The 13505-nt window shown below is 45.9% G+C and overlaps 1 protein-coding gene across 1 annotated transcript in view; it reads left to right on the forward strand.

Annotated features, from left to right (window-relative positions):
• Positions 1 to 13280: 13280 nt before the first annotated feature.
• Positions 13281 to 13505, forward strand: part of spef2 (sperm flagellar 2) — a 162550-nt gene continuing 162325 nt past the window's right edge. The window contains exon 1 of the mRNA XM_033018764.1: positions 13281 to 13490. Within this exon, the coding sequence (XP_032874655.1) occupies positions 13433 to 13490 (58 nt within the window). The 5' untranslated portion in view covers positions 13281 to 13432. The remainder of the gene's footprint in view (positions 13491 to 13505) is intronic.

A 13505-nucleotide genomic window follows, 5' to 3' on the forward strand; every position in this document is an offset into this window, starting at 1 on the left:
ATCAATTGGGCAAGTGGACAATGGTATGGTAATGGGGTTTAATGCAGATAAATGTGAGGTGTTGCAGTTTGGGAAATTTAACCCGGGCAGGACCTTCACAGCAAATGTCAGGCCCCTGGAGAGTGTTGTAGAGCAGAGGCTTCCAGGAGTGCAGAATGAGTAAATGAGGGAGACCATTCATATGATTGAATGGTCAATGAATTTCTCATCTACATTCACCATGAAGACATGGATGCCTTGGAACCCAGGCAGTTTAACAATGATGTTTTACATGAGTCGCCAGAACCTGATCAATGGACGTTGTAGGAAGTTGGGGAATAAATTGCAGAAAAGGGTCCCAACCAAAATGTGCCTATCCAAGTCCTCTAGAGATGCTGTCTAAACTATTCAGTTACTCCAGTACTTTGTCTTCTTTATCGGAAATTGCAGAGCCCCAGGCAGAGATATCTGTATCTTTGATAGTCAGGGTGTGGTTCTCGTTGACTGGAGGTGTCCTATGTTATGCCTCTGTTTGCAAGGAAAAACTTGGGAACTACAGATTGGGGAGCTTTAAGGGCCTGTCCCACTTAGCGATTTTTTCGGCGATTGCGAGCGTCACTGACTGATGCCCGTAAAACCATCAAGTTGCACGACATATGACGTCCTGCAGGTGATACCCGGTTAGGGTTAGGATCAGGGTTAGGGTAGGGTTAGGGTTTGGGTTAGGGTTAGGGTTACGGTTAGGGTTACGGTTAGGGTTAGGGCTAGGGTTACGGTTGGGGTTAGGGACCACAGATGGGCTGTAAAATATTCTTCTTTCAATGCATGGATTTTAAACATTAAACACTAATATATTAAAAATGAATACAATGAAATCAATTGTGCAAATGAAAAGATGTCTGAGTCGTTCAGTTTTATTACAGATGTATTGGTCTGCTTCAAGATCCAATCACCATCTCTAACTTTTCACGGGGATGGATTCAGTGAGTGTAGACTGAACTCCCCTCTCCCCTCCACCCCCCTCATTCCTACTCGATGGGACTACAGATGGCACAATGGGCTAAGTGTTCGGCTGGCGACCGGAAGGTAGCCGGTTCGAATCCCGCTTGGAGTGCATACTGTCCTTGTGTCCTTGGGCAAGACACTTCACCCACCTTTGCCTGTGTATGAATGTGTGTGAATGTGTGTGAGTGATTGGTGGTGGTCGGAGGGGCCGTAGGCGCAGATTGGCAGCCACGCTTCCGTCAGCCTGCCCCAGGGCAGCTGTGGCTAAAGAAGCAGCTTACCACCACCGAGTGTGACTGAGGAATGTATGAATAATGCGATGTAAAGCGCCTTGAGTATTAGAAAGGCGCTATATAAATCCCATCCATTATTATTATTATTATTACTCACGCCCCATCCCTCCTTCTCCACTCCCCCCTACCCTTCTCCCCTCCTCTCTCCCCCCTTTTTCCCTTTCCCCCATTCTCCCCACTCCACTCTTCTCCCCCTTCTCTACTCCCCTCACATCCCCTTCTACCCCTCTCCCTCCCTTCTCCCATTTTCCAACCCCCCCCCCCCCAACTTCCCCGATGCCCCCCATTTGTGGACCCAGCCTGTGACAGCTAGATCCCACTATGAGGACTGCACATAGGCCACATCAGCTGTTTTAGTAACATTGACTATGGGATAAATGCAGACTTTAGGAACAATGCCCCGCACCACCTCCCAACCCCACCCCCCCCCCCTTGCCCCTCTACCCCCTCGCCTTGCTTCAAAATGGGTGGTGGGTATTTACACTCAGTGGCCGGAGCAGGTGGGTGGCACTGGTACATTGACAACATTGCCTGTACCCAATTGAAAAGCCTGCTGCCTCTGGGGGTTTGGAGAGATCATGGGAAGAGAGAACTGCCTCTGGGGCAACTCGGGGCCAAGAGTTTAGTTCCCATGAGGAGCAGGCAGAATTTTGGGGGTTCGAGTCCAACCCCTGGTGCCCCTGTGTCACATTTAGTTCAGAGATACAGTGCCTTTTGGCCAACCGAGTCCGCACCGATCCCCCGCACCCGCTAGGGACAATTTATACATATACCAAGCCTATCAACCTACAAACCTGTGCACCTTTGGAGTGCGGGAGAAAACCCTAACCTTAACCGTAACACTAACCCTAACCCTAGCCCTAACCTAACCCTAACCGTAACCCTAACCCTAACCCTAACCCTAACCCTAACCCTAACCCTAACCCTAACCCTAGCCCTAACCTAACCCTAACCCTAACCCTAACCCTAACCCTAACCCTAACCCTAACCCTAACTCTAACCCTAGCCCTAGCCTAACCATAACCCTAATCCTAACCCTGACCCTAACCCTAACTCTAACACTAACCGGGCATCACCCGCAGGACATCGCACGTCAGCGTGTGACAGGGCGCACAACATGATGAGACACCCAGATGTCGCCCGAAGATTTTGAACATTCCAAAATCCAGGGGCAGCAGGGAGACACCGCGCGTCACTACATGTATCACCACGCTTCACACCCTGACCACGCCGCGACAACCTCTTTTCAGGCCGTGGCTGAAAATGTCGCCCAAGTGGGACAGGCCCTTATCATCAATGGGCGGGTAAATTATTGGAGGAGATTCTGAGAGACAAGATCTACTTGCTTTTAGAAAGGCAAGGACTGATTAGTCCTTTGCATGGGAAATCATGTCTTATGAATTTCATTGAGTTTTGTTGAAGAAGATGATCAATCAGGGCAACACAGTAGATGTTCTCTACACAGAGATTAATTAGTAAGTCTTTTGACAAAGTACAGCATGGTAGGCTGTTCTGGGTAAGACTACATTGGATCTATGGCGAGCTATCCAACTGGATACAAAATGGGCTTGAAGGCTGGAGGCAGAGGACAGTAGCACGAGGAGAGGGTTGTTCCTCAGACTGGAGTCCTGTAACAAGTAGTGTGAAGAGATCGGTGCTGGGTCCACTGTTGTTTATTATTTATATATTTACAATTTAGATGTGAATGTAGGTGGACTAAGTGACTTTGCTGATGATATTAAAACTGATTGTATTGTTGACAGTGAAGAAGGTTATCTGAGATTACAATGGATTCTTGATCAATGGGCTGAGCAATGGCAGATGGAATTTAATTCAGACAAATGGGAGGTGTTGCAATTTGGTAAGCCAAACCATGGCAGGACTTGAGCGGTCAATGATAGGGTCCTAGGAATATTATACAACAAAAAGACCCAGGGGAGCAGGTTCAAATATCTATGAAGATGGGGAAACAGGTACACAGGATGGGAAAGAAGGTGACTGGCACTATTGCCTTCAACGGTCAATATAATGATTATAGGAGTTGGGACAGCATGTCATAGCTATATATTGTAAGATGTTGGTAAACCCACATTTGAAATACTGACACAATCATATTCACGTTGCTATGGAAAGGATGCCCTTGAACTGGAATAGTGGCATTGAAAATTTCAAGGATGAGTGGGTAGTGCGTGGCAGATGCAGTATAATAGAGATAAATGTAAGGTTATCCACTTTGGCAGCAAAAACAAGGGGGCAGATGATTATCTCAATGGGGTTAGGTTAGGTAAGGAGGAGGTACAGCGAGATCTGGGTGTCCTTGTACGTCACTGAAAGTTGGCGTGCAGGTACAGAAGAAAGCTAATGGAATGTTGGCCTTCATAACAAGAGGATTTCAGTATAGGAGTAAAAAGGTTCTTCTGCAGTTGTATAGGGCTCTGGTAAGACCACATCTGGAGTATTGTGTACAATTTTGGTCTCCCAATTTGAGGAGGGACATCCTTGTGATTGAGACAGTGCAGCGTAGGTTCACGAGATTGATCCCTGGGATGGTGGGACAGTCATATGAGGAAAGATTGAAAAGATTAGGCTTGTATTCACTGGAGTTTAGAAGGATGAGGGGGCATCTTATAGAAACATATAAAATTATAAAAGGACTGGACAAGCTAGATGCAGGAAAAAAATTCCCAATGTTGGACGAGTCCAGAACCAGGGGGCCACAGTCTTAGAATAAAGAGGAGGCCATTTAAGACTGAGGTGAGAAAAAACTTGTTCACCCAGAGAGTTGTGAATTTGTGGAATTCCCTGCCACAGATGGCAGTGGAAGCCAAATCACTGGATGTATTTAAGAGAGAGTTAGATAGAGCTGTAGGGACTAGTGGAATCAAGGGATATGGGGAGAAGGCAGGCACGGGTGATTGATTGGGGACATTCAGCCATGATCACAATGAATGGTGGTGCTGGCCCGAAGAGCTGAATGGCCTCCTACTGCACCTATTTTCTATGTTTCTATGTTTCTAGGATGTTACGAGAACTATTGTTTAAATGATAAGAAAAAGATGAAGAGGTTGGATAGGTAAAGTTTCACCGCTTTATCTGCTCCGATGGTCACCATATTATTGGAGGTGAGTTTTAATCAACCTTTTTTCGAAGATAAGAAGGAAATCAGAAACCACCAGAGTACAAACCAGCATTTGCTGGAGGTGAGAGAACAATGATTCTCATCAAAGGCATCAGTCACCGCAATATTGTGGCTGAAGAAGGAACTATCAATGCGGAGAGCTGTGAAACTCTACTGTCGCATTTCACACATATGTCTCTCAAATACTCACATGAAAAGGTGGCCTTATCTGTTGAACATGTCCTGCATTTCCTGTTTTCTTTTCTGATTCTCAGAAAATGCAGTTGGTCACCCTGCTGCAGCTCCCTAACACTGTTCCTCAGTCATTCCTCTCCCACAGTGTTGTGTTACTGACTGTACCTCCAGCTCCCTCGCATCCTGGCAGAAGGACCAATTGAAACATGGCACTGGGGAGACCACCACCAGGTATGACAACCTCAGAGCTCCAAGGGTGAACATTTCTGTGATCAGATGGGCCTGTAGTCACTCATTATTCTGTACAAAACCTTCAGCATTGCAAAGTGGTGGCACATTCCTGATTAGCACCACCCTCTGAGCGAAAAGTTTCCCCTGAAGCACCACTTATATCTCTCCCTTTTCATGTTAAGCTTATGCCCTCTACTTTTGGAATACTCTGTCCAGGGAGAAAGACTGTACATGTTCACATATCAATGCCACTCATGATTTTGAACACTTCAATAAGGTCACCCTTATCCTTCTGTATTCCACAGAATAAAGTCCCAGCCTCAATCTACAATTCAAGCTTGCAAATCCCAGTAAAATCCTGGCAATTTGTTTGCGTATCCATTCCAATTTAATGACATCCTTCCTATAGCCAGGCGACCAGAATTGCCAAGGTCTCACCAACGTCTTGTCCACCACAACATGCTTTAGATATATTTCCTCACAGTCCACAATACCACCAATTTTGGCGCCATCTACAAATTTACTAACAAATTTACTGCAAATTGTTAATGTGGATAACAACCAACAGTGGGCCCAGCACCAACCCCTGCAGCGACCACTGATCACAGGCCTCAGTTCATATAAACAACTATATTTTCATGCCAATATTGAATGCAATTGGCTAGTTCACCTTGGATTCCATATGATCTAACCTTCCCGACTAGCCCACTATGTGGGACCTTGTCAAAGGCCTTACAAAGGTCCATAGCTCAAGGTTGCTAACTATTTTAACTTCCCTTCCAATTCCCAGATCAACTCCATTGCCAAGGTGAGGGCCATGTACAAACTGGAGGAACAGATTTTCATATTCTGCTTGGGTACGTAAGTAAGTAAGTAAGTGAGTTTATAGGCCAAGTATTCACATACAAGGAATTTGCCTTGGTGCTCCACCCACAATTAACAACATGACATACAGTGACAATTACGAATGACTCAGAAAACACTAAACATTAATAACAATAAAACATTAATGATAAAACACCATTGATCAAGCATGTGAACCAACAAAATACCAGATCAAAGGGGCTACAGATTTTTGGCTGTTGAGTAGAACAACTACTCGTGGATAAAAACTGTTTTTATGTCTGGCCGTGGCAGCTTTGACAGTCCGGAGTCGCCTTCCAGAGGAAAGTGATTCAAAGAGTTTGTGGCCAGGGTGAGAGGCCAGGGTGAGAAGGGTCAGAGATGATCTTGCCCACTCGCTTCCTGGCCCTTGCAGTGTACAGTTCATCAATGGATCAGTCCAATCAGGGTTGTGTCGTCCGCAAACTTGCGAAGCTTGACAGAGAAATCAGTGGAGGTGCAGTCGTTGGTGTAGAGAGAGGAGAGGAGAGTAGCGAGTACGCAGCCTTGTGGTGCTCCTATGCTAAGGGTTTGCGGGTCCGAGATGTGCTTTCCCAGCCTCACGTGCTGTTTCCTGTCTATCAGGAAGCTGGTGATCCACCGACAGAGGGGTTCAGGCACAGTCAACTCGGAAAGTTTGGAGTGTAGTAGCTCTAGGCAACGAGGGGAAAAACGGAACAAATACTGTAGCTATGGCAGATAATATTAAGGAAATCCAAAGAGAATTTGTAAGTGCAGTATATTAAGAGAAAAGGGATAACCAGAGATAGAGAGCAAGACCCCTCATAAATCAAAACAGTCATCTGTGTGTGGAGCCGCAGAGATGGGCAAGATCCTCAATGATTATTTATTATGTGTTTTTAACATGAAGAAAGAGATGAAGACCGGGGAACTTTGAGTAGTCAATGGAAGCGTCTTGAGGGCAGTCAGAATTACGATCGAGGAGGTGCTGAACGTCCTCTCGTGTATGAAGGTAGATAAACCTCCTTGGCCTGATCAGGTATATCCCACGGCATTATGGGAATCTAGGAAAAAATTGCAGGCGACCTGGCTGAGATATGTGAATCATTATTATATATGGGTGAGGTGCCAACAGACAAGAGGGAGGAAAATGTTGTGCCTTTATTTTAAAAGGGCTGAAAGGAAAAGCCAGTCAACTATAGGCCAGTGAGCTTAAAGTCTGTGGTCAGAAAGTTATTGGAGAGTATTCGATACACACATTTAGGGCTGATTAGGAATAGAAAACATGGTTTTGTATGTGGGTGATCATGTCTCACAATCTGATTGAGCTTTTTTAAAGATGTAACAAATAAGGTTGATGAGGGCAGAGCTGTAGACATTGTCTATGTGAATTTCAGCAAGGCATTTAACAAGGTTCCACATGATAGGATGCTGTGGAAGGTTAGATAGCATGGGATCCAAGGAGAACTAGCTGACGATGGAAAATTGGCTTCATGGAAGGAAGCAGAGAGTGATGGTGGAAGGTTATTTTTGGAGGCATATGTCTACTGGTGCTCCTCAAGGATTGGTGCTGGGCCCATTGATGTTTGTGGTCGAATAAGGTAGGATTAGTAAGTTTGCAGATGACACCAAAGTGGGTGGGAAGTGGGTAGCTAGCGAAGATGGTGATCAAAGGTTACAAAAGGATCTTGATCAATTGGGCAAGTGGACAATGGTATGGTAATGGGGTTTAATGCAGATAAATGTGAGGTGTTGCAGTTTGGGAAATTTAACCCGGGCAGGACCTTCACAGCAAATGTCAGGCCCCTGGAGAGTGTTGTAGAGCAGAGGCTTCCAGGAGTGCAGAATGAGTAAATGAGGGAGACCATTCATATAATTGAATGGTCAATGAATTTCTCATCTACCTTCACCATGAAGACATGGATGCCTTGGAACCCAGGCAGTTTAACAATGATGTTTTACATGAGTCGCCAGAACCTGATCAATGGAGGTTGTAGGAAGTTGGGGAATAAATTGCAGAAAAGGGTTCCAACCAAAATGTGCCTATCCAAGTCCTCTAGAGATGCTGACTAACCTATTCAGTTACTCCAGTACTTTGTCTTCTTTATCGGAAATTGCAGAGCCCCAGGCAGAGATATCTGTATCTTTGATAGTCAGGGTGTGGTTCTCGTTGACTGGAGGTGTCCTATGTTATGCCTCTGTTTGCAAGGAAAAACTTGGGAACTACAGATTGGGGAGCTTTAAGGGCCTGTCCCACTTAGCGATTTTTTCGGCGACTGCGAGCGTCAGTGACTGATGCCCGTAAAACCATCAAGTTGCACGACATATGACGTCCTGCAGGTGATGGCCGGTTAGGGTTAGGATCAGGGTTAGGGTAGGGTTAAGGTTTGGGTTAGGGTTAGGGCTAGGGTTAGGGTTACGGTTAGGGTTACGGTTAGGGTTAGGGCTAGGGTCACGGTTGGGGTTAGGGACCACAGATGGGCTGTAAAATATTCTTCTTTCAATGCATGGATTTTAAACATTAAACACTAATATATTAAAAATGAATACAATGAAATCAATTGTGCAAATGAAAAGATGTCTGAGTTGTTCAGTTTTATTACAGATGTATTGGTCTGCTTCAAGATCCAATCACCATCTCTAACTTTTCACGGGGATGGATTCAGTGAGTGTAGACTGAACTCCCCTCTCCCCTCCACCCCCCTCATTCCTACTCACGCCCCATCCCTCCTTCTCCACTCCCCCCTACCCTTCTCCCCTCCTCTCTCCCCCCTTTTTCCCTTTCCCCCATTCTCCCCACTCCACTCCTCCCCCTTCTCTACTCCCCTCACATCCCCTTCTACCCCTCTCCCTCCCTTCTCCCATTTTCCAACCCCCCCAACTTCCCCGATGCCCCCCATTTGTGGACCCAGCCTGTGACAGCTAGATCCCACTATGAAGACTGCACATAGGCCACATCAGCTGTTTTAGTAACATTGACTATGGGATAAATGCAGACTTTAGGAACAACGCCCCGCACCACCTCCCAACCCCCCCCCCCCCCCCCCCCCTTGCCCCTCTACCCCCTCGCCTTGCTTCAAATTGGGTGGTGGGTATTTAGACTCAGTGGCCGGAGCAGGTGGGTGGCACTGGTACATTGGCAACATTGCCTGTACCCAATTGAAAAGCCCGCTGCCTCTGGGGGTTTGGAGAGACCATGGGAAGAGAGATCTTCCTCTGGGACAACTCGTGGCCAACAGTTTAGTTCCCATGAGGAGCAGGCAGAATTTTGGGGGTTCGAGTCCAACCCCTGGTGCCCCTGTGTCACATTTAGTTCAGAGATACAGTGCCTTTTGGCCAACCGAGTCCGCACCGATCCCCGCACCTGCTAGGGACAATTTATACATATACCAAGCCTATCAACCTACAAACCTGTGCACCTTTGGAGTGCGGGAGGAAACCCTAACCTTAACCGTAACACTAACCCTAACCCTAGCCCTAACCTAACCCTAACCATAACCGTAACCCTAACCCTAACCCTAACTCTAACCCTAGCCCTAGCCTAACCATAACCCTAACCCTAACCCTGACCCTAACCCTAACTCTAACACTAACCGGGCATCACCCGCAGGACATCGCACGTCAGCGTGTGACAGGGCGCACAACATGATGAGACACCCAGATGTCGCCCGAAGATTTTGAACATTCCAAAATCCAGGGGCAGCAGGGAGACACCGCGCGTCACTACATGTATCACCACGCTTCACACCCTGACCACGCCGCGACAACCTCTTTTCAGGCCGTCGCTGAAAATGTCGCCCAAGTGGGACAGGCCCTTATCAATGGGCGGGTAAATTATTGGAGGAGATTCTGAGAGACAAGAACTACTTGCTTTTAGAAAGGCAAGGACTTCTCTCAATACCAATAGCCAATAACCCATCGTTTAAACCATCAATCATAGACAAATCATTGATACAATGGGAAAGAATGGGAATCAAAACGCTCGAAGATCTGTATGAAGTGGGAAAATTACTATCATTTCAACAACTACAACTGAAATATAATTTGAAAAATAACCAATATTTTAAATATCTTCAAATTTGTGATTATTTGAAAAAATACACAAAAGACTATCATAATATGCCTTCCGACTTACTAGATGAAGCAATGAAGACAAAGGCGGAATCAGCTAATTTAATATCGTACTTATATAATATCATTTTAAACATAGAAATACCCACAACAGATGGAATTAGAAGAGACTGGGAACAAGAATTAGCTATAAAAATTTCAAAAGAGAGTTGGGATAATCATTTACTACAGGTGCATAAATGCTCGATCAATGTACGACATACGCTTATCCAATTCAAAACATTACATAGACTATATTATTCAAAAACTAAATTAAATAAAATCTTTCCTAATGTTTCACCAATCTGTGATAAATGTCTGTGTCAAGAAGCTACCATAGCGCATTCTTTTGTTTTTTGTACAAAAATCCAAAAATTCTGGCATGGAATATTTGATATTTTTTCAAAATTAATTAAAATAAAACTGGTACCAAAACCAGAATGGATCATTTTTGGGATATCGGAAGGTATCCCTGAATTAAACGTGTATCAGAAGAATTTACTCAATTACGGGCTAATAATGGGAAAAAAGCTCATACTTAAATTCTGGAAAAATGCGCCCACACCAACAATAAAAATGTGGACATCAAATATGTTTGAAACATTACATCTGGAAGAGATGAGATTCCTCTTAGCAGGAAAAGCAAACCAATTCCAAAAGACGTGGTCTACGTTTATGGACCTATTACAAGCATGAGGTGCAATAGTAATTTTTAAAATAAATAAATAAATAAATGGTATCAGGACCTGGCAATGGGAGGTAAAACAACAAAAACAGACTTGGTTGGTAGTCTTTCTGTGGAGTTTAATGTTATAATAGAGCGATTGTCCTTACTTTCTTTTTCTTTCTTTTCTAGGGTCTACTTTCTTACTTTACTTCCTTCTCTAACTTCTTTTCTAAGGGGCTTTCTTTTCCCAACACTCTCTTGCACTTCACGACTCTTGCGCACCTTCTTTACTTTCCTTACTTCTATCTTTTTCTTAAAGCTTAAAAAAAAAATGAAGCGGTACAAAAAATGTATTAAGATATATGTGTTGTGTGTTATTGTAATTTACCGTACTTCTAATAAAAATAATTTTTTTAAAAAAAGAAAGGCAAGGACTGATTAGTCCTTTGCATGGGAAATCATGTCTTATGAATTTCATTGAGTTTTGTTGAAGAAGATGATCAATCAGGGCAACACAGTAGATGTTCTCTACACAGAGATTAATTAGTAAGTCTTTTGACAAAGTACAGCATGGTAGGCTGTTCTGGGTAAGACTACATTGGATCTATGGCGAGCTATCCAACTGGATACAAAATGGGCTTGAAGGCTGGAGGCAGAGGGCAGTAGCACGAGGAGAGGGTTGTTCCTCAGACTGGAGTCCTGTAACAAGTAGTGTGAAGAGATCGGTGCTGGGTCCACTGTTGTTTATTATTTATATATTTACAATTTAGATGTGAATGTAGGTGGACTAAGTGACTTTGCTGATGATATTAAAACTGATTGTATTGTTGACAGTGAAGAAGGTTATCTGAGATTACAATGGATTCTTGATCAATGGGCTGAGCAATGGCAGATGGAATTTAATTCAGACAAATGGGAGGTGTTGCAATTTGGTAAGCCAAACCATGGCAGGACTTGAGCGGTCAATGATAGGGTCCTAGGAATATTATACAACAAAAAGACCCAGGGGAGCAGGTTCAAATATCTATGAAGATGGGGAAACAGGTAGACAGGATGGGAAAGAAGGTGACTGGCACTATTGCCTTCAACGGTCAATATAATGATTATAGGAATTGGGACAGCATGTCATAGCTATATACTGTAAGATGTTGGTAAACCCACATTTGAAATAATGGCACAATCATATTCACGTTGCTATGGAAAGGATGACCTTGAACTGGAATAGTGGCATTGAAAATTTCAAGGATGAGTGGGAAGTGCGTGGCAGATGCAGTATAATATAGATAAATGTGAGGTTATCCACTTTGGCAGCAAAAACAAGGGGGCAGATGATTATCTCAATGGGGTTAGGTTAGGTAAGGAGGAGGTACAGCGAGATCTGGGTGTCCTTGTACGTCACTGAAAGTTGGCGTACAAGGACACCCAGATACAGAAGAAAGCTAATGGAATGTTGGCTTAGCCATCCCCATCCACATCCCCACATTCCCTCATCCCGCATCCACACATCCCAATCCTCATCCCCATCCCTACCGCCCTCCTCATCCTCCATTCCCACATCCTCATCTCAAAATCCCCATCCTGATCTCCATCCCCGTCCTCATCCCCATCTTCTCATCCCCATCCTCAACCTCACTTACCCATCCAACCCATCCGAAAACCGATCTCTATGCCCTGCCTCATCCGCATATCATTCCCATATTCCCCATCCACATTCCCCATCCTCATTCCCACATTACCATTACCACATTCCCCATCCTTATTCGCACATTCCCCATCCACATTCCCATTACCACATTCCCCATCCACATTTCCATCCTCATTCGCACATTCTCCATCCACATTCCCCATCCTCATTCCCACATCCAATAGACAATAGGTGCAGGAGTAGGCCATTCAGCCCTTCGAGCCAGCACCACCATTCAATGTGATCATGGCTGTTCATCCCCAATCAGTACCCCGTTCCTGCCTTCTCCCCATATCCCCTGACTCCACTATCTTTAAGAGCCCTATCTAGCTCTCTCTTGAAAGTATCCAGAGAACCAGCCTCCACCGCCCTCTGAGGCAGAGAATTCCAGACTCACCACTCTCTGCATGGGCCGCGGAACCTGGGGGCCTGCAACCTCTCCACTTTTTGGGTGAGACATGCTTCATAACCCGAAATTATCCTCTTCTTCTGAGGACCTTCGACGTCCAGAATATCAGAACCAGCGCAGTTATCGCGGCAAAACCAAAGATCACAGAGCGGAGCTCTGCTCCATCATCTTTGGGCAAAACTACGACCAGCCGTGGTGGAAACCGACTGCCCCCCCAAAACCCTCCCTCCCCTCGGCTCGGCTCAACGGCCCATCACAGCGCGGTTCACAGTGGGGATATGGGGCAGTGAACGAGGCGCTGTGATTAGCCACCGAGCGGAAGGGGGGGCCCCGAGAGGGGGCGGTTGGGATCGTTTTGAGTTGGGGGATGGCCTGTATTATCCCCCAGTTTTTGGTGGTCGAGCAACAACAACAAATAATTATTGTGCCACCCTCCCAGCTCCGCTCCCTCACCGGGTACCCCCGAGGCCGGTGATGAGTGATCGCTCAGCCCCCCCACTTTCAAAAACGTTCCACGGCCCCTGCTCTGTGTGAAAAAGTGTTTCCTCATCACATACACATCTTCTCCATCGTGATCAAAGATGGCGGTTGACCACGAGGCGCTCGAGCGCTGGGCGGTGACGTTCATGCGGTGACGTTCATGCGGTGACGTTCATGCGGTGACGTTCATGCGATGACGTTCATGCGTCGGGCGATACAGGATCTTTGATCCTGCTCTATCATCTTTGGTGACGTTCATGCGTCGGACGTCGAGCGTGTGGTGACGTCGTAACGTCGGGCGTCAGGGGGTTGGGCTGGGCCCACGTGCAGCCGCCGGACGCCGGTCCCGTTGCCACGGAAGCGGTCTCCATGGTGACGGGGGCCCAGGCTTCAGGCGGAGCGCAGGAGGCGGCTGAAAATGACGGAGATTTTGTGCCGGTGGCTGAATGAGGAGCTGCAGCTGTCCCGGAGAGTGGGTAGGTGATGGGCGA

This window comes from Amblyraja radiata, chromosome 3, assembly GCF_010909765.2.
Source record: "Amblyraja radiata isolate CabotCenter1 chromosome 3, sAmbRad1.1.pri, whole genome shotgun sequence".
In the NCBI taxonomy this organism is placed as follows: Eukaryota; Metazoa; Chordata; class Chondrichthyes; order Rajiformes; family Rajidae; genus Amblyraja; species Amblyraja radiata.